Here is a 22,024-nt window from a genome sequence, read left to right as displayed (position 1 = left end):
GCCTAAATATGGATCACGGCTCTTGTTTTTGCAAAGCTTAGCCCAGAGGCATGAAAAAACAGCTATGCATTTGCAACACCATCCTAACCGAGGTTTGGCAGCACCTACGACCATCCCTGCGGCCGCGCAAAGTGCACCGAAGCACCGGGCTCCCGAAGCTGCAGCTCGGTCACGGGGCTAGAAAACGTCCTGAAAAGAACTGCCGCTCTATGCTCGGTTTTATCTTTAAAGGCTGCCCGTTTGTTAAACTGTCATCGTGAATTACGCTCCTAAATTAAGAAGGCTTCCGATGGGAAGTTTAGCTGTCACTGTCATTGTTTTTATAGAAATAAATGTCCGCAAAAAAATGCTTTCCTTTGAAGATGTCAGCTTCCATATAAAGAGCACTCAGGCTATGCAGAACAGAGAAGTACAGGAGAGGGGGGAGTCTTTAGTTAACCAGCCTTGCTTGTACTTCTCTYGACTTGCACTGTTTTCAGCCCTTTTTTGCAAACAACCCTTAGACAACAGCGCTCTCATCGCCTGCCCACAGGAAGCCCGTGTCGCGAGCCGCTGTGCTCAGCGGGACGATAACCAGGTGGCAACTCAACACAAAGCTCATCCCCGTGGAGGAGAACTTCATATGGAAAGGCAAATGGGTGAACCTGGCGTCTCTTTCGCTCTTGCTTTTGCAAAGGGACACGATCTGTTCTCAAATCACAATCCGCAAGACAAAAGTTAGACGAGCACCGTGGGGAGCTGCCCACTCTGTCAGCAGCAGATCTTTGGACTGTGCCAACCTGCAGCTTCCCAAGCTGCGCTCGGCGGGTCAGCCAGGTCTGCAGCGAGCTCTCCAGGCGCTCGCGGCAGGGCTGCTCCTTGCTTTCAGCTGCTAAACCGCTTGCTAAAACAAGCTTGGCGGTTAATAAGACATCAGCTYGTCATGATCTGATTAAGATGGATGTTTTGCCTCTCTGTGCTCTTGCAGCTGCCATTTTTAGCTCAGGAAGCGTTTTGAAAGGAAACTGCTCTTTTTATTTAAAAACTCGGCGGAAGAGTTTTCATTTTGGAAGCGTTCTGACTGCTCCGTTTTAAACCCCTCTGCTTGGTCCTTTCTTGGGTCACCTTTCTTTTTGCATTCTCCACTGCTGGATGTCTGAGTTAATGAGTCCCTCTCCCTGCAGAGCATCTACACCTCAGCACATACCATGTTCTCCAAGGTGCTTATAAATGTATTTACAGACCGTGCTGCATGAGAGAGGCCTCACCTGAACTGGGCAAAGCTGGCTCCGACTGGACGCCCGAACCCAAAAGCGTACTCTGCAAAGAGAGGACGTGGCTGTGACTTCCCACGTGCTGCCGGGGCGCTGGAGACCTCTCGCTTTGGTGCGGCATAAAGGAACGGCTCGCTCACCGAGTGCCCTGCTGCGCCTTGGGGCCCCGCGACCAGCCCTGTCCCGAACCACCAGTGATGGCAACCAGCTCTGCTCGACCTCGCGCACGCACAATCCCCAAATCCAGCTTCTAGTTTGGTAGAAAACATGTCAGATAGTGGATGTTCAGCTGATCCTGTCGGCTCATCAGAAAAATTTTAATGCGAGTTTTCAGTGCATATTTTGAAGACGGAAGGGTGGAAATAGATGTCAGGGTGAAAACACACACAAGCATATACAGAGGGGGCACAAACATCTACTCAGCCACAGCCGCGTATTTATTTTCTGCTTATCCAGAAGCCATAAAGGCATCTCTGCAATTGGCATTTCTTATTTTCAGAGGTGCCTGTGTTGTTGAAACAACAAACCCCAGGAGGTGTCTCTTTTAGCAGTTCCCCCTCTGCCAAATTCAACTTTTTTTTTTTACACTCAGTAAACAATTCCTGTTTGATCTCTTGAGCACCATGGGTATTTAAGGAGGCCAGGAACAACGTCTTTTGCACCCTCCACATGCAACGGCTAAAACTTTGGAAAACAGTGCAGCTTTTCACTGCAAACCAGACCTATTCCATAAGCCCAGCATTTGCAGTTCACTTTCACCTCCAGCTTAGAAAATCAAACGTCAGTTTTTTCCATTCTAGTTCACTATGACGCACGCCTGCCTTCTATTTAAAAAACAGCATTCTCGCACCCCAATCAAAACACGYAAGCCTTGATCCTGCAAACACTGTTCACAGCCCCTGACACCAGCGTTACCGAGATTGGGACGGTGGCAAGCAGAAAGAGTGGAACCAGAGGTTTTTCAATATTTCCAAAGCCAAGCGTTCAAGAATCACACCTACTTCCCAAAGAAAAATCACAAGCATTTAATAAAATAACAGCTTTGGAGTTGATGTTTTTTTGCATGTTTACAGTTTTTGTTTTCCAGCTTTTGCTGCGTGCTTCTCTCAGATGCGTTCATAGGACTCCAGGTCTGCAAAGCATTGCGAGACCAGCCAAAATACTGCAAGACTTGGCAATGCTTTCTTAAACATTCTTCACTGGCATACAAGAAGCTGTGGAACAAAAAGTTTGCTACATTGTGGAAAAATCCACAGTTTGTGTATTCTCTCATGCAGCTCCTCAGCCTCTACTCCACCCTCTCCCATCACACTTGTTGTTCGGGTTGCACGGCGCCGGCAGAGACGCAAGCAGCCGGAGCGCTCGCRTTCATCACCTGCCGACGCTTCCGCCGGGGCGGGAGCGCGACGGGGGACGCGAGGCACAGCGGCGGTCGTCGGTGACGCACGAGCCTTCTCCCGGGAGCGGCCCGGGGCCGCCTCGCTCCTGCTCTCCGCGTGTTGACATCGCGGGCGCCCRCAGAGACCGTCTGCGCGGCGGGGCGACGCTGGCGTCCCGCGGGGGACGCGCGCAGCGAGCGGCAGCGCCTTCCACGCGTCTCCTGCGCCGGCGCCAGGCTGAGCACGCCACACCGGGGCACGGCAAAGTCGGAAGGAAGAGCACGGGTGTTTTTAGCCATCAGACGGCAGGGCTAAGCAAGGGGAGAAACCCGCCTGGTAGCTCAAGGCTCCTGTGTTCAGGGGAGTTTTCTCTTCTTAATGAAAACCCAAGGTGTTTATTGTTCCCTTGTCAGTATTTGCATCTGGAATTGGAGCTGTTACAGGGCAGACATGCCAACGCTTCGCTCAGCTAGGCAACGCACACTGGAGCCTGCAAGCACAATTTCACATTTAACTGTTTTGTTTGTCTTTTAATAGTCAACAAGATTCCAGCAACGACTGAAACAACGCGCCRGGAAAGCCCAGTTCTAAACACCTCGGTCCCCGCGTGGCAGAAGCGGAGACGACGCGCAGGCTCGGGTCGGCAGCGCTGCTCCTGGAGCGGCCGCGTGACAAAACCCGCGTGGCCAAAGCGACCTGCACGAGCCGCCAGGAAAAGCATCTCTGCCGCGGCCTACGGAGCTGCGTCATCGGAAGGGGAACCCGGCGAAGCCCCTGAAAGCCCGGGCRCGGTTTTGCCTGGCTACGAATGCCTGGCTACTTTACCTATTTACACTCAATCCCACACCTGCTCTGCCTTCCCCTCTTCCATTTTGGCTCGTGTAACTGAAATGAATATGGGAGAGAGAATTACCTTTAAACACGCTTAATACTACAGTACATTATCTCTATCTATGGAGAAAAATGCTATCTGATAGGATTTCTCCCATAAGCTTAATCAAGCTGCTCTCTTAAAACTCTCAGGAGTACCGTGAAACAGTAATAGAAAGTCATAGGCACTCTGAGAAGATTTTATATTTGTTTTGTTAAGGAAACGGGCAGACTGTGTGCAGACAGGCGCGCCGATAGGTACAGCGGCACCTGTCTGCAGAGTTATTCCACCACTGGGCCAACTGGTACCGAAAGCGTGGAAGATGGGCCCAAAACTTTGAAGCAAACCACTACCTCGTGTCCTAAGTAGAAAGCCGCATTTTCATTTGCGTTTTCTTGTTCTGGCTGGGCCACGGGGCTGAGGGAAGTTGATGGAAGCAACTCCCACTGGGCTCCGTGGGCTTTTGATCAAGCYTTGGAAGAGAAAGCACGGAGAAGAGTCAAGAAATGCAGCTCCTGGCTCCGACTGGCCTGCCCCCGGAGCAGGGAAATTTAAGAAGGCTTCGGAAGGACCGCGAGCGCTACCCCTAGCCAAGAAACCTCGGCGTGAACAAACCCGCAGTCACCAGCATCCCCRCCTGGCCCTGAGGACTGGCCGGGGATTCAGAGGAGCATCCGGATTTCCAGGTACCCGACTGAGCCTCTCAAAGTCTTGTGCTTCCCTCCTCACCTCCACGCTTGCTTTACGCATTCTCCCAAATTACTCAGAAAAACCTGCTGCAAAACAGCATTTGAGATGGAACATCTGTGCAGCCAAAGACATCTTCAAGGGTTTAAAAACAAGCTACCGAAGGGCCCTACGCGAGCAGGCTGAATAACCTCAGCAGAAGCGTCCAGCAGACCCTGCTCATCCTGCTGACAGGAGAACCAACACATAACTGATAACGTGCTGCGTAACAGCCAGAGTAAATCTCCCTGCACAAAATGCACTGATAGCGGAGTTTATTTGGACACACGTTAAGAGGAACACCTGCACGGAGAAGCAGAAGGTCCCATTTGCCCCAACACCTTCTTTGTTTGGTTAAGAAAAAGCTTATTATTTAAAAAGGATTAAGCTGTTCAGGTTTTGGATTTACCTGGCCCTTTGTTCGGAGGGCTTCCACTCGCCGTGGCCCCCGTCCTCCCGGCGCGCCCCTGCACCTCTGCCAAGCCTACCCAGCTGGGGCCCGGAGCTCCCTCCGGCTCCCAACCGGGAGCCCCGCTTGCCAGCGCTGCTCCTACTGCGCTTAGCGCGAGGCCAAGGGGGCATGAAAGAAGGGGGTATTTTGCCTTTCTTCATAATTAATGCTTGACGCCAACAAACTTGCACATTGCACTCACTCCAAAACCTTAACTTCTCATACTGAAAAAAATAACGTCGTGTGTGTAAATAAAAACATCAGGTTTCTAGGCTAGCACTGTTTTGAGGCAGAGAAGCTGAAGCAAGAGAAAGGAGATGAGACGAATGCGTAATTAACAGGATCAGGTTTAGATTTGCCAAGAACGGCCAAAGATGGTGGGCGACACTGGGGAAACGGAGCCGGACTTGGTCCTGCCCTCTGCCTGCAGCTGGGCCCYGCTGCCCGGCTCCGTCCCCAAGCACCTTGCCTGGAAACCCGGACCAGCAACGCGCTTCCCGGGATGCTCTTTCACAGAAAAATGCCAAGTGCTCAGTGTGGTATGGATTAAAAAAAACCAGACAAACTCACTTTGGGTAGCTCAGTGGGGATTTAGAATAGCAGCACTTTTGGAAAAAAAAAGAAATAACAAGAACAAAGCCCCCGGCTAAAGCCCTGAGTTGCACTGAGAAGCCAGGCAGACTTTCCTACCGGCCTCAGAGCAACGCTTTCCGCGGGCCCACGGCCCTGGTACGTGAGAYGGCAACCCGGGGGGAAGCCAGGGCCATCGCCACCCTCTCTGCTCCCCAGATTCTTGCTCTCACGCGCAGGGTTTTTTTTCTCCCTTTGTACCTCCGCTTACCACACTACTGTTTTGAATCTCTAAAATAATGTGACAAGTTAATGATGGCACAATTATCTAAATGTTTAACAGACATGTTATCTAAGTGAATCGGATTGAGATTCCATCCCGCTGACAATAAACATCAATGGGAGAGCAGAAAGTGATAGGCAAATTATCGCAAACCCTGCAATTTCAATGCTATTAAATTTGGAGGAATAACAGCCCTGAGGCCTGTAAACTCCGAATAAAATAGACCCTTGTGTTTGTCCAACTATTAAATCAAAATGCTACCAACATCCCAGGAAAAAAAAAAAAAGGAGATTTATAGCTTTTCAATTTTCAGTTACACATTGGTTTTATTAACTCCTTTCTATTACTTGCACCCCAGCGCTGGTATCACCATATGAAGGCAGCTTTTCTTGGGTAGGAGAAGTAGGAGCAACAGCAGCCAGCAGTCAAAAAACCAAGCTTCTGCAGAAAGAAGGTGACTTTAAAACCGACACGGAAATCCTTTAGCAGGGACAGAATAAAGCCTTTCATTCCTGGAATTGCTGGTAATTACCGGCAAGTTCGGAAAAGCTTGGGTCAAGCAAACAGACTGTTTCAGTTACAGGCAACACTCCCAGAAACGGCCAAGTGACTTAGGAGCACCAGGCTAGTTCTCCAAAGAAATCTAAGTCGAAATCTGCTAAAAAGCTACTCTTGAAAGGGAAACAAGAGTGTTAAATCATACAGGCCCTCTGGAAAAATTTTATTCCCGAGMGAAAGACTCTGAGGAACTCCAAGGAGTCCCAACGGAGCCCAGAGCCCGGGCAGCACAAAGAGCTGAAATTCAGCGTCGACAGATGCAAGTTTGGGAAAGGGATCGCTTGAATTGCCCCGTCTTCTCCCATTTTAAATGAAATAACACTGGCTGGGCAGGGGGGGAGCCCTGGCTGCCACCAGGGAGGGCCCTGCGTGAAACCAGCGTTGCACCACGTGTGCAAGCGCCGCGCGGAGCACTCTGCCTGCAAAGGGACCGGGCGAGAAGACCGTGGCGGAGAGGGAGGGAAGCCACCGGAGCGCTGAGCCGGCTTCTCCAGGAGAAGCTGGAATGTTAAGTCAGGCAGGGCAGAGCAGAACGGGGACACGATGGGAGGACACGGCACGACGAGGYGCGCGATCCACCGCTCGCGCCCGGGGGACGGCCCGGGAAGCAGATGTCCTGCAAAACGCTCGTTAGAAGCAGCGTTTCCAGGAGAGCCCCAATGGACACGACGTGGGAGATGTTCCCGGGGAGCGGCATGGGATCCCCGCGGACGGGCAACCCCTCCGCTGCTCGGTGCTAACGCAGCACGGGCTCCGCTCAAGCTTTTTGCAGCTCCTTGGCGAGGGCTCCGGCACAGGCAGCCCCTCGCTCCCGCTCGCCGCCGCGCAGCCTCAGCCCGGGACCGCGGGAAGCCGAGGCGGGCTGCCAGCGCCGCGCCGCGAGAGCAAAGCACCTTGCTGACGCCTGCCCTGCCAGGGAAAGATCAGGAGCACGCTGACCCCACAAATCAAAAAGCCAACTACATGTCGGGAAGGAGGCAAGGGCATCTGCGAGGAAAATAAATGCTATATTAGGCATCAAACATGCCCGCATAGTAGCGCTGCGAAATTAGGTCAGGAGTAAATCTCCGCTAGCGTACTGACTGTACAAACACCGGCACATGACACCGGCTCCCAGGCGCATATGACGTTACACAGCATTTCTCTATCTGTAGCTTCTGCACGTTAAATACCTTGGCAAACTGCAAGAAATTCTATACAAATCACCTCTGATATTTATAAAAGTCCACGGCTTGTACACRCTGAGAGGAGCAGCCAGCCCACAGCCAGCTAGCGTGAACGCCAGTAACAGGAGTTACCCGAAGGCCATGAGCAGAAGCATGCTTGCTTGGGGTTGGGGGGTTTCTTCCTGAATCCGCTTCATTTTTCCTTTAAATTTTAGAAGAACAGTAAGTAATTTTCCACACTCTCCCATCGGCAGGGCACTGAGCTTACACTGCTATGAAGACGAGCCAAAACAGTTGCTGCTTTTCCTATTGCTGTAGGATTGAGGCCAAGGAAAGTGAACACCCAGAAAGAACTTCTCAGTCCTGAGTCAACCGGGCTATATGCAACACACAGCATCCCTATGTTTACAGGGAAAAGCCACTTTTTCTTTCCTTTTTTCCCCTTTTCCCTTGCATCTGAAATAAGGACTTAACTTTTCTATCATTAGAGTCGGCCACTGTTTGATAGCTATCAGCACACAAGAGGTTTACGCCGACTTGGGTTAATATTTTGCATTGTCTTTCAGAGAAGCAGTGAAACAATGAAAAGATGTTAGATAAAGGGGAGGGTTCCCGTAGCCCAACTGCTCACCCCCAAAACGGCTCCATATTTTGGAAAGAAACCAAGAGATTCCTTCTTCTGACCCACCATCTCAGCAAAATCTCTCAAGCTTTAGGTGATCTAGAAAAAGAGCTGGTATTTTCAGTTTTTGGTAGGCCTGTACCAAATAAGCCCTCTTTACACTGCTCATTTTTTGAGCTTCTCTCCACAGAATTTCTAAATTATGCTTGAAACCACCCATCAGAAAGCGACAATTTTTTCTGAAAAGTTTGAAGGTCTTTCACAAAGTTTGCCAAACAACCTGCTGCTGGTAAGGATGAAAGGAGGACGCTCAAAAATCCTTTCTGGGAGATGTTGTTATTTGGAAAATGAGATAATTATAGCAACTGTATTAAAGGAATGTTTTTTATGCCACAGGCAGCACTATTTGAGAGCTACCCAACAACAGGAAGCTATTAATTTCAGCGAGCGTGGGCTCCTTTGGCCATAAAGCCCAGTTCTGATGTGTAACTGAGACGCGTCTGTTTACAGCGCGAGGAGGTGATGATAAACCTGTTTAACTTGGGTCATTGTGTTCCACCATGCTAAGTTTTCAAGCCACCATTTGAGCTCTGGCATGAACACAGTTCTTTCTGGCAGCCTCTGCCATTCCAGCCCAGGGTTTTAAATCAAGCAGACTTTAATCTCTTCAGAATTTTCAAGGTCATTAGTGAAACCTAGTAGCTGCACTGTTTTACCTTTTCCTCTATTTTTTTTTTCTCCTTCCTGTAGGACGTGTTTAGATGCAGTCATCATTAAATACCTGCCCGAGAGCACACACTCCTGAAGCTATGCCTGCTCGGGCAGAGGCTGCAAGGCCCCGGTTATCGGAAGCTGCTGGGCAGCCACGGGCTCCCACGTACTTCCCTGGGAGCGTGCGATGCTCCACGGCTCTGGAAAAAGTGATGAGACCAGGAACTAGCTGCTCTTAGACGTTTCAGTAGTGCTTGGCTAACTCAAAAGCATCTGTGCTAAAGGCAGCTTTGCAGCTCTGCAATTGCCTGTTTTCCTGATAAATCTTTGCTGCTGTTTAAGCCAGCCTGTTTCTGCTGCAGGCAGCGTGCAAACCCTCGCTCTCCAAAGGAAGGTGCAGGCAGCTCGACCGGTGACACTAAACACCCCCTCCCTGCCACCCCAGGCCACACCAGCACCTTCAGGCAGCTGGAGATTGCCTAAATACTGAATCCCAGAAAGCTTTCAGGCTACCACAGTACTTGAAAACTGAAAGGTGTTTGTGGTTTATTTTAACTTCTTGTCTGGATTTTGGGGAGATCAGCTCAATCCATCACTAACGGTTCCAGAGCTTGGCCAAATCCCGAGCCCACAAAGTTCCTCTGGAGTTGACACCTTGGATGCCGTACTCAGTCTGCGACATTCAGAGCGGCTCAAACATGCCATTACTGCACCGGTCCAGCCTCATCCTTCCCAGAGCCCAATCCGGCTCCGACTCCATCATGCAAACGTGCGGCATGGGATGCACACCAAAGTCAACCTCTTTTGCTTTGTTGGCTTGCCCCTTCCAAGCCTTTTTCTCCTTTTTAACCTACGGTATATATGGTTGCTAAAAAGATTATGATTTGTAAAGTCCAACCCCCATTAGCATGACTTTGAGTAGGGAGGGCAATTACTTTAAAATTTATTAACTGATGCTTGGCCAGCAAAGTTTCCAGATCAGATGACGTGGTGAACCTATTCCTGTCCAGTGATGCAGCAATTTATATTACTGATCGGTCATTAAAACCTCTGGCATAAAACTGGTCATGTTTCCCATGCCAAGMCAGTGTCCATGCATCAAATTGCAACCTCTGAGTACAAATCCAGCCATTAATGGTATTTATCAGTTTTTTCAGCATTAAAAGTCTAGCTTGCACTAATTTAAGCTGTTGCTAATATAATAAAGGAGTGGGCTCTTTCCTCCCTTCCATTTGTTCAGGAACTGTTCAAAGACTCTGAAGTTAAGTGGCATACAGGCTATGCCTGAGACTGCCAGTATGACAATTCCTCAACGCTCTGCAACGAATCCATGCTAGAAATTGCAGCATTTACGATATCTGTTTGTCACCACACACAAAACATAAAGAGGTCCTGGTGCTTACCAGTGACTGCACCTAAACCAAAGAACTGCAAAGTGTGGTACAAAGAAACATGGCAAAAGCCAACTGTTGATAGCACTTTGGAACCAACCAGAATTTTGCTCCTGAAGCAATCAAATTAGCTTGCGTTTGCTGCACATGCATTTTGGAAATATCATTTCCTACATGCTTATTTTTACACTAAGCAATAATTGCAATAGTGCTTTAAGGGATTGGCACCGTGTATGTAGGTTTTACTGGGAGAACAGATTGGGCTACCTCCCGCTTACAAATCATAGAAGTTAAAACAATGCTGCAATATTAACTTTCCTGTTGATTAGTCTTGTGCATCACACAGTGGTTTGCAAAGTGACTCACTATGCATAGACGGGTCTTTATTTGCCTGAACATTGTGTGCTCGCTAGAATCACTGCAGGCTCAACTTCTGATTGTGGGAAAGCAGATGGGGTTCTGCTCTTGAATATACAGATTTGCCRGAGCCAGCAGTACTGCATGTTAAAAACAGGCAATTTATTAACACRAAACCAAAGCCCACAGACAGAATAAGAGAATTTGGAACAATACCCAGAGAAAGTGCCCGGCAGCAAGGCTTCCGAGTACCCTGAGCAGGCAAGCAGGGCCCAGGGAAGTCACCAGCTGAACCACCAGGGCAGAGGCAGGGCAGGTCCTGCCAAGGGAACTGCTCCGATCACGTTTTTCAACCTGCATGAACGCATGGCAAAGAGAACCTCAGCCAGGGCTTTTCTGCGCAAATCAGTTACCTATGCTGAGAAAGGGATTCAGGGACCTCTCTCCGGGTCGGCTGCACACAGCCATCCCTCTGTCGAGATGCGCGCCTGAGGTCCAGCCTTCCCCAAAGCTCAGCTCTCCACCCATCAGGGCCCATTCTCAAGTCAGACATCAGAAAGCACCTTTTCCTAAACCTGCAGAGAAGAGGCTGCGTACCCATTCGCGCTGCGCAGCCCAGCAGATCCTTGAATCGATGGATAATCCTCATGGCAACAATACAGAACCTCAGCTCCAGGCACAGGACAATGCAATTATTCATATAAATGCTCTGAAAACGGGAACAGAACTATCAAGGTAGGCTGGGATTTTCAAATGATTTATAACGCGCTGCTCTCGGGCTCCTGAGCACCAAAACTCCTTTGACAACRTTATCTATCCTGCAGAAACCTTCCTCTAAAATCTTAAATGATGGCCAAGTACTATGATAATGGTCAAATTTGGCAAGAGCTTGATCAGTATTATGCCTGAATTTTAGATCTGTATTTACAACTTCAGACCTTTCATCAGAAGAGCAACAAACCAATCGTTTAGAAGGCAGCAAGAAAAAAAGACGTGCGAATTTCTGGTTTCAACAAGCAGAACGAAGCAGSCTGGTGCCCAGAAGATGGGGGACGCGTGATCAAGCAATACCTGCTGCCCGGGGGTCTGCCAACTGCAATTACTTCCGACCTTCTGGCGTAYGGGCTGGCACGAGGGCAGTCGTCGTCCCCGGCCAAGTTCTCCACACCCTGCACACCTCCCAGCTTGCTTTCTGGTAGAGCAGAAGCAAACATGGAAAGCGCCAGCGCGCTCCGGCTTCCCGGCGTCTCCCCAGCTGCCAGTGACCCGTGCGAGCAGGGAACCAGCCATTTTACCGGCTGCTCGGTAGCCRCTTCCGTACGAGCTATCCATAGCCAGTGTCCACACTGCCATAAGGGGTTTCGCCGCAGGTTCTGCCTTAGGCAGCACAGAGCCCTACGGGGGACGTACTCTCGCGTTAAAAGATGGAAAGAGAAACTCCCTTCCTCCGTTCACCGCAGCAAGGAGCTTAACCACCTCCTGACAGCGGAGCCAGGTTTTTTTCAGGGGATCCACACAACACCACCACAGACTTTTAAAAACGGAATTGCCAATAACGTCTTCATCGATTCCTTTGCATCCTGTCCAGGCTTTTGGCATATAAGGCTCAGAAAACACGGATAACCATCTCAACAGTTCAGAAGACACTCGGTTTAATCACAGAGATGGGCTGCGATACTCCTTTCACCAGCATCACGCAGAAAGCCGTTTGGGGAGGCTTTTCTTTCAAACACCACAAACACATTTTAACGCATGAATAAAAACGTTGCAAAGAAAGAACCGGGCCGGGGAGGGTTAATCTACCTTAATCAAATTAATTGCAAGATAGACATGGAGCTGGCAGGCCAGAAGCAGGACCTGCAAAGGGTTAATCTTTCAGCTTGGCAGAAACTTGCACAGGAAGCCTAAATATTTAACTTAGGTCTGAATTTTGTTTGATAATAAGGCACTTAGTGGAAGTTTTGTTTCCCAAGAAGTTTAAAAAACAGAGCGGGTGACAAAACAGCAGCCCCGAGCCATCTCGACCCCTAGGAGCGCAAGGCTTTCGGGGAAAGCTGCCCAGCCCCGCGTGCCCCAGCCAACGCGCACCGCTTCCCGTGGCACCGCGGCCTCGTCTAGCCCCCTGGGGAACCACCGAGCTTCGCTAGGGCAGGCCTCCTTCGACAGCCTAGTTTTGAGCCTCCCTGAAACGAAGGCCTCGACGCCCTGCTCAGCAGGGTCATCGGTGAGGAACCGAGCGGGACCACACCAAACGGGGGAGTTACTCTCGGCTTTCTCCCTTCTCTGCCACCAGCACCAAGAGAAGCTCTTGCGATTCACGTTTACTTTTTAACTATCTACAGATTGAGCCGTGAGTTTGGCTTGGGAGGGAGATGCCTTCCCAAAGCAGTTCTGCACGGAGTCGGAAGAAAAAGCATAAATAAAGGGTGGCTCGAGCGCGGAGGTCTCRCTGGGCTGGGGTTTTGCCGTCCTCCCAGGGAGCGTGGTGGTGGGACACAGCATTGAATCCTCCCTAATTAGACGTAAGAGCTAATCCAAGGGAGAGGTAAAGGGAGCCCCTCTGGCTCCGGGAAGGATTCCTGGAAAGCCTGGCCTCCCCGGGCYGGCGTCACCGTACAGACCACTTCCTTCTCCGCTTGTTTGTTTGGGGAATGAGAGAGAGGAAAAAAAGTCAACATACCAGTATGCGTCTGCCTGTGCGTCTCCAGGGCATCTTCCTTTGAAAACTGCGCACCGCACTGATCACAGACAAACGCTTTGGCACCCGCTAGAAAGACAAAGGGGAAAGAAGCACGTTATTAAGACAGCACGCACAACCGGCGGCTTCCGACGAGCCAGCGAAAGCATAACCCGGGAAAACCGCTGTAGCAAAAGATACTGCAAAGTTGTCCGTTTAATCTACGAGCCTCCTCGCTGTCACCGAAACTACTGCAGTACCGGCGACCAGACTCGTACTGGGGAAGGGCAACAGTACAGCCCGCTCTGACGTGGCTTCTACTGGTTCAAGAGCACAGTGGAGCCTCCCAAACCCCGAAATCATTAATGTGGATATGGCTTGTTACTAGCCAAACCAGGCTGAAATAAGTCAGTAGTAAATATCCAAAATCAAAACAGTCCTCTAATCAGCATCCGGGAAGAGGATTTATCCATTCCCGAAGAGAACGTACAATTCTCCATGGAGCCCATAGAAGCAGCAGCATGAGAGTGATAGGAAGAAGAGCATCTTCGAGAAATACATGTGTTTTTAAAGTCACTGGCTTCATAAAATGGGGAATTTGTTCAGTAAGAGGACTAAATATTTTATAACCCATGCACAGSCACAAGAAGTAGCCACCCTACTTAATCCCACTGTTGTATTAGTTCAAAATAATAGTGTAGCACAGAGCTATGCTATTGACATTGCACTGCTCCTTCATTGTAAAGAGTTGCTCGCCAACAAGAAATTAAATATTTGTTTTTAAAAAATCATTAAACATCAATGAGTTTCATTAGAGTTGTAACTGATCTAATTTTAATTGCTTTCCTGCCCCTTCCAATTGTAGCAGTTGTTACCGGTATCCGCAGACGAGAGAAGAGAGAATGCACTACCATCTGATAAGAAATGTGGCAGAAACAACACAATTTAGTGGAAAGCACAGATACTTCTGCGACTATTAGAGGTGTGGTGTTTGGGGGAATTCTTAGAAAATCACTATCTACATGTACTGCGTGTAGTGGGTCAGAGGCTCTAGTTAGAACGAGAAAAAAAACAGGATGTCTAACAGCAGATAAGTAACTTCCAGATAAAAATAGATTAACAATATACACACTCTCCAAAGCATATGCTGCCAGGACAAAGCTGTGAACGTATTTGCTAGATTTTGAAGTTTGATTCATCTGTTGTAAGGAACTAAGCACGGATTAGGAGATGACAGAGCAACCTTCACGACGGTTCGAAGGGAAAAAAAAATGGAAAGCTACTGCACTTGTTGTTCATACCTTAGCTACGAAAGCTTCCCTCGTTACATTCAAAAATGTTCCCYTCGTCAGACCGCAGAATGCCATGTGGCTTATTTCCAGGAATTCAAGTGCTGCTTCTCATCCCTTTCCTATCCCTCTAACTCTCATCCAAGAAATACTCCCCCCATACCTCTTCCGCGAGCGGAGGATTTGGAGAAAGGTGCGAACAAAAGGAGATACAGAAAGAGACAGGGGCATCACGAGATCCATTAAAAAGAGAATTCCTTTGCCTTTAAATCGTCTTAGTAACGGCTGGCTCACAGGCAGAAATATTTGGCAGCAGTGAAATTAAAAGTGATAAATTTTCTCGCCAAGCTTTGATCGATAATAGAGGTCTCATCTGTTAATCAATAAGACAGTCTGCCTGTTTACTGTGCATATGTTGTTCTCTGCTGCCTTCGGTATGATGTCAAGTTTGCATTCAAAACAACTCGAGTGTGCATAAACCACATGGCTGTTCACAAAACCTAAATAAAAAAATGCATTACAGTGACATCACGAAGCCAGTAACGCATTTAGGAGCCATCAGCGGGGACCCACTCCTCCCGGGCACGTGCCGCATATAAAACGCATATGTATTTTGTACACACGCAGATTATTTAAGAAGCCTCTGTACGCAGTGGGGCCAGAGGACGGCATGGATGTGGGTAACCTGACCCCCAGCCAAGCCCCGGACACCTTCCTGGGAGAGGAAGGAGGCAGGAGCGCGGGCGACCCTCCGATGCCAGCCGCCCCCTCCCTCCACCACCAAAGCACTGCTTTAATAATAAACACGGCTCCATTACAGCATAATTAGAAAGGTCACTTCTATTTGGGCACCGCTGCAGGCCGTCCTGCCGGAGCCTCCTCGGAGAAGGTTTTATTCCCGGACCGTTGACCCAACAGGCCAGGACGGCCCCCGTGGACGCTGCGCGCCCGACCTCGGAGACCCGCGGCTGAGCAAGCTGATTGCRGGCACACGCTACCTCATTCGAAACCCATTTAGGTTTTTATGCACCAGTAAAGCACAGCCTACGTTCTACCCCAAGCGCTTACGAATTCRTGGTGCAGCGCGCTTTTTTTTTCCTTTAATTTTATTTTTCTCGAGCAGGGCATGCTGTATTGGATTTGCAGGAACCCAAGAACCGGCTCGCTCTGCTCTCCTGGCCAACAGYGCTGCATGCGAAGCAGTGACTTCCAGCGAGGGGCAGCGCGTTAGGCAGGTTGGCGCAGCCTGGGAACGTTTCCCGCGCCACCTGCACCGCGGATGCGCGAGGCGGCTCCCTGCCCTGCCGCGCGCGATGCTCCTCAGCAGCACAGCAAATGCAGCGTACGCAGGCCGGCTCTGGCAGCTTGAGCCTTCAGAGTGTCCAGGCCCCAAAATTACCACTTAGACGCAATAAGGACTCAGAAACCCCCAGCAAGTTTCAAAATCCCATCACCGACTTCCCTCGTAACAGCAGCCCCCGCCAGCCTAAAACATGGACACGCGTTGGTCACGTTCGGCTGCCTTCCAGCACGCATGGGCTGCGGGAAGCGTTTGCAGCCTCCGCTGGAGGATTATATCCTGAATTGGAAGGGAGGAATAGCCTCTGGTCTAATAGGCCCTTTCAATCTCAGGCTTCCCTGGAGCCCGTGATATACAGGAGACCTTGTTATCTTCCTCTGTTGTGCATTGTCAAAGCAGCCGCGGCTTCTTCGACGAACGATGCCCAGCACTCCTCAGCCCGGCTTCAGGTTATTACAGCCTCACACTACGAACCCCCGGGAAAGCGGGAGGAAAACAACGGAAAGGGCGAGCATCCCAACAAGGGAAGCCGCCGAAACGCGGTGCAAAAGGAAGATCTGGCCAGCCCTTCAGCAGCACTGGGGAGACGGAGCACATTTCAAAGAGTACCGGCATCACAGGCGGGGGCAGTCGGGAAGCGGCGGCACGCGCGGGAGCACCGAAGGGACTGGAATCGATAGGGCAGCCCCTTCCCAGCAGCCTCCCGACACAGGCGATGCGCGGAGGCAGTTGCCAAGGCAATGACTCTCCGTCGCCACTCGGAGCTCCTTGAGACCCGCTGCCGTGGAGCGTAACCCGCAGGTTGCATCAGCCCGACGCAGCCGCGACTCTCCCCCGTGCGGAGCACCTCGGCGCGCGTCGGCGCTCACCCGCGCTGGGCAGCTCGTGCTGCGCAGCGGTGACCGGGGACCCCTCGCCCGCGGAGCAGGGCTGCTAGGGCCTGCGGCAAACGTGGGCTTTGCTCTTTTCCCCCCTCTGCACTTGGGGCAAGCACTACGCACACCAGCGAACCCTGGCTGGCGACGAGCAGCTCCAGCACCCGGAGACTGGAGCACAAACCCCCCGGACGGGACCTCGTCACGGGTGTTTGCTGGCTCCCCAGCTCTGCCGCTGTCTTCCTTGTTCAGGGAAATACGCACCGTGGAAAGACAGAGCTGTACGAAGTGGTAACAAAAAAGGAATGCCCCATAACTTGCACTTCTCCAGCTCAACACGTTGTTTTGCAAACTGGGCGAAAGCAGTGAGCTCACGCGCTCGGAGGTGCCCGGGAGATAGGTGCTGTGCCACAGGCCATCCACCGACCAGGCATGAGGCACAACTGCAGCAGAAGAGGAAAAGAAATCTCAAAGACAACAATTACAAATGCAAAACAACAAAATAAAAAGAGCTTGCCAGCATCTAATGGGGGGGGGGGAAGGGTTGGGAGGGGGACAGAAAAATTCCTTGAGATTTTAAAATAAACATCTTGAATGTTCTGATGAGATATGCATGCTCGGTTACATAAGGAAGTACAGAGTGTACCAAAACAGCATACCCAAAAAAAGCATAAGCTGTCAGAACAATAAGTACAGACACAGGGCATTTTACAACAGGCTATGCCGTACAGTTTTATTTACAGTACCTCTTATCAGCGAGGGAACAGCACAGTGCCTGCCAATTTCCAAAGGCCAGTACTGTGTGTTCTTTCACTCAAGTAGATGTGTACTCCAGGCAGGGAATTTTTTTCTAATCAACAAAACAAAAACTGATACAGCGCCAGAATTCCTGTAATGTACACACGCTCGGAGGAGAGGAGGAGGAGAGACTACGGCGACTGAATATGTAAATAGTTCAAGGTTAATTTTACTATGTGAGTCACCAGGAAAAATGTCATCCAACATCTGAGCTTATTATAACAGGGCTCAGAAAAAACAGTTAGATGTTTATTAAAGGGAGCATGACATATTTGAAAGCAATACATCAAGGGGCTGTGTCAGGGCTTTTTTTGTTGTTGGCTTTTTCTCTCTCTCTCCCTCTCTCTCTCTCTCTTTTTTTTTTTTTTTTTAAAGTAACACCCATAAAAACTATTAGTCCATTAAAATGTAAACAGACATTTTGGAGGGGTATTTTTAGTAAATGGCTTGTATTGCCTACAGTGTATAGATCTCTTCAGATGATCCCCCACCAGGAGGGGACTTAGCGTGCTGCCAGGGCGCAGCTGCGGTTCGGAGCAAGCCTCGCAACTGGCACACGCGCTGCCCCCTGCGCTCATACCGCGCGCGCGGATTTACAGCTCCTGCCTCATAAAGGTCCTCGCGGCCCAACGCTGGCATAAACACGGGCTCGGGCCCTTCTGCAGAGTCATCGCCGCCCGCCGGCGCGGCGCTGCCGAGGGGGTCTGCAGGTGGGCAGCCAAAGCCTAGGAAAACCCGGCAGACTCTCCATCCAGAACGGCTAAGCCGAGCCCAATCCTCACTTTAAAAGTTTCCCCCCATCGTAACCATACAGAACAGAGGGAAGAGCAGCGCATCTGTCCCCATCTGACCGCTGCCACCCCGATGCCTCCAAAACACGCTCCGGATGCTGCCGCGACGGGGACAAGCGGGGCAGCGCGGCACCGGCGAAGCCCCCCAGCGCGCGAGCAGCGGGGGGACGGCACCGCGCGGGGCAGGTTGTCCTCCCCGGGGGGCTCGGCCTGACAGTGTCATGACACCAGGATGAGCGATGCTTGTTTTAATGACACCGTATGAATGATGCGCCCGGCTTTAAAACGGCTCTCGGAAATTAGATCCCCGAAACCGCCACGTCAAGAATTTCTGCCAGGGAAATGCACTGCCGGCGCGCGAGGGATGCTGCCGGCTCGCTCCCCGCGGCTCGAGGGATGCTGCCGGCTCGCATGTATTCACCCGGCCGTCAGCTTGTGCAGCTGCACCAAACCCGAACCCGGGCGGACTTGGCGGCGGCACACACCTATGTCTTCCGCAAGCAGCAAACAGAGGGCGAAGCCCTTGCTGATTCTTACCTTATATCCCAAGGACACCCAAGAACCACACTCCCCGAGCCCTCTCTATTTTTAATGCATTTAAAAGAAAGAATAGATTCCTTCAGACTCCCCTGGGCATTTACACTGCAAAATGCTGAGACAATTGATCAACTGCCAGCTGCCTCAACTTTTACTTTGGAATAAAGCAAACCGCAAGCCTTATCGTTCGACTGTATCTTCTGCAAAATATCCTGAGTCTCAAAGACTCAACTTAAAGGTTCCAGTTAAGCGATACCACTAGGACAGCTCTAAGCCTTCAGAAAAGGCTCAGTTGATCTGAAAGCAGAGCTTTTCTATTTTTAGTCACTATCAACCTAATAATACTTCCCAACACCCATTCACTTTAATTACTTTATTGAGGACAAGAGATAGGCTCTCCAGTTTTAACACTTCTGATGTTAGGAAGTAGTAAAATGTTCTAACTGGTTAAAAATGACACTCGTTTGCTTGCCTTTGGTGTTCCTGAAACCTTAATTGTGGCTCAGGCAGCATGTCTAAAGCTCCTTGGCTGTTTCATAGCTTTGATTTCTCCCCTTTCACCATAATTGAGGTGTTGCATTCCAGCAAGTGCAGCAGGGACATTTCCATCGTTTCAAAAAAATATATATACAGATATATATAGACATATTTTTTCCCTGAAACACAAAGGGTTCAATAAGAAAGAAGGAATTTAGTCCACCATTGAATAGTTCTTGGTTTCTTTTTGTTGCCGCTGCGAGGTCACGGTAGAGGCTTGTGTGCGTAGCTGTTTTCACCGCGTTACGTCCCCAGCGTTAGGGTCCGCGCGAGGGTGCAACGGCATCGCAGCGAGCGCCTGAACACCAGCAGCTCTGCCCGGGACGGAGCGGGGGGAAGCCGCGGCGAGGGACGGCTGGCTTGGTCGCATGCACCTTTGCAAAGCGGGACTTTCTAACGTTGCTAACACATAAAACTAAGACCAAACTGATTGTTTCTACCGCAAACACTCTGGCTTCAGGGGCGCTCTGTTCCCTCCCCTTCTACCAGGCTTCGTACGGAGCTATAAACCTTATCAAGAGAGCACATCTGTTCAAACAGGGATTTTTAGAAGAAAAATGTAACGCCACCGGCCCAGCCCTTTGCTTAGGTGCCCAGCCACCTACAGAAACCTGCCTTCCCTACAAGGGCAGACGCGCAGTTCCTCATTAACCTTCCAAATCAACTTTACACTTTACTAAAACACTGTTTTCCTGCCCCATTTAGCCATCCCTGACTGCGATAAACTTTTACGGGGCCGGTGGCCAAGAGAGAGCCGAACGGCAGCTGGGACTGCAGAGATGCTTCAGACGCACGAAGCTCAACTCGCCGCGGGCTTCCAAAACCCAGCGAGCCCTGGCCTGGCCACCTAGAGAAGGGACGTCTAAAGGGACACGCGTGACGACAAGAGCATCCGACCCCTCTCCAACCRTGATTTTTACAACGCATATTTTCTGAAGCGACAATGCCGCAAGTATGATGCAAAATTTATTCTGCACCACCCCCCCCGCCAAGCACGAGGGATTAATAAAAATTTGGGATTATATATTATTAAAGTGCTGTAATTGGCAGGAGGGTGGAGAGAGAGAAAAATATGGATTAAAAAAATTGCCAAGTAAATTTATGCACTGTCGTTGCTTTACTACCTAATTAATTCAGTAATTTCAAAAACAATTTTATTTATGTTCCATTTACCACATCAAAAGTGCAAAGAAAAAAAAAACCACAGTGATGCTAAAATAATACCTCAAGGCATCTATTTTTAATCAGTAAAAAATAAAAAAAAAAGAAATCCAAGCCCTGGTTTCTATACAATCTCTCTTGGGCAGACCACCAACTCTAAGAGAGAGAAAACAGCCGAGCCCTCTGTGAGTGCCTTCCTGGCTGCCGAAAACAGAGCTTGTCAAAAAAAAACAAATCCATAATGGCCTGAGGCTCCTCTCCAATCTATTTTCTGCTCAGCTGGTTTTAAATGAAGTTATTATGAGTCATTAAAACACCCGCAAGCCTGTGGAAGTCAGCCAATTACAATTTTAAATTTAGCCTGTTCTCTACCCCATTCTCTTGTTTTCTTCTTTTGCCCACATAAAGCTGCTTTTTTATTTTTATTATTATTATTGTTATTATTATTTCCCTTCTCCTCTATTTCACCCAAGTGGCAGAGACAGTTACGCAGATCTCTAGTACTTTACACAAAAAAAAATAAAAATAAAAGAATCTAAACAGGGCCAGAAAAGATCAAACTACCAAATCAGCTTGGAATTAGGAAGGCAAAAGGCTTTTTCTCGTTGTTCTTTTTTCAAGTGTCATAAAATGTAATAATTGAATATAAAAAGAAAAAAAAAGGAACAGGTTTTAAAAGGTAAAGACAGACTTGCAAATCGAGCATGAATGTCAGCGTAAGTCACCAAATATGATGAGCTCATTTCGTTTTTAAATCTGGAAGGTAATGGTGTGTGCGGCGCTATTACGGCGGCGTTGGGCTGGGCGCGGGGCGGCCCCGCACCTCCGCTCCTGCGCTCCTTCCGCAGCCGCCCTCCGGCTCCCGGCGTCCCCTGTCCCGGTCGGCACAGGGGCTGCCAGCTCCGGCCGCGCTGGAAGGGACGCCTGGGCTCCGCAGGACACCCGGCGCCCGCAGAGCCCTCGCTCGGCTCCGTATGGATTATACGCCTCCCCGCAAATAGCCGTGTACGGCGGCGGCGCCCTCGGTTCCGCGCAATTAGATCCGTAGCAAGTTATTATAGATGTTTAGACAATTGTTCAAGGCTCTCGAGGAGGCAGCGCGCAGGAAGGCGGATAATAACCGTCGTGTGCCGGGAGGCTGCGAGGGCGCGCGGCGGGCACAGGCGCGCGGGACGGCGGTGGTGCTCCCGGCCCGGCGGCTCCTCGGGTCGCGGCCGTCCGTTTGCAAGGTCCGGCACGACCCGGCTCTTCCGCTGCTGCTGCAAACCGCCAGGCCGTGCCCCTTCCCCCAGAGCAGGGCGCAGCGGCCACCTTGCAAGACCCCCGCGGGCTGCAAATGCCGCATCCCGCGGGCATCCGCGGAGCCGCCCAGCACGGCAGATGCGGCGTGGCCAATTCCAGCGTTCAGCAGGAACGAAGGAAAGGTGAAATGCCACTTTGCGACGGGCTGCTAGCTGTCCTTACCTACCTTAAAAAAAAAAAGAGGAAGGAAGAAGAAGAAAAAAAGAAAAGATGAAAAGACGAGATGTAGGCAGTGCAGAAGGAATGCTTATTCCAGGGAAGAAAACTGAATCACTTCTACGTATTTTGCCAACTCATCACCACAGAGCAACAGAATGTACCCAAACATAGCCCGGACCACAGCGCTTACGCCGAAGGCATCCTCACCGGACGCTCGCCCCCCTGGAGAGGCTCCCTCCGGAACACGAAGGTGTTTGTGA

At 50.3% G+C, this 22,024-nt stretch overlaps 1 protein-coding gene across 2 annotated transcripts in view; it reads right to left on the bottom strand.

The window, feature by feature from the left end:
• Positions 1-22,024, bottom strand: part of ZBTB16 (zinc finger and BTB domain containing 16) — a 99,817-nt gene that overhangs the window by 27,841 nt on the left and 49,952 nt on the right. The window contains exon 3 of one of the 2 annotated variants that reach the window (XM_026057987.1): positions 13,019-13,105. The exons of the other annotated variant lie outside the window; for it this stretch is intronic. Within the exon in view, the coding sequence (XP_025913772.1) occupies positions 13,019-13,105 (87 nt within the window). The remainder of the gene's footprint in view (positions 1-13,018; positions 13,106-22,024) is intronic. 2 annotated transcript variants of the gene reach the window in all.

Source organism: Apteryx rowi, unplaced genomic scaffold, assembly GCF_003343035.1.
Source record: "Apteryx rowi isolate R43461 unplaced genomic scaffold, aptRow1 scaffold_141, whole genome shotgun sequence".
In the NCBI taxonomy this organism is placed as follows: domain Eukaryota; kingdom Metazoa; phylum Chordata; class Aves; order Apterygiformes; family Apterygidae; genus Apteryx; species Apteryx rowi.
The sequence above is the reverse complement of the archived record's forward strand: the minus strand, read 5'-3'. Positions and strand labels throughout refer to the sequence as shown.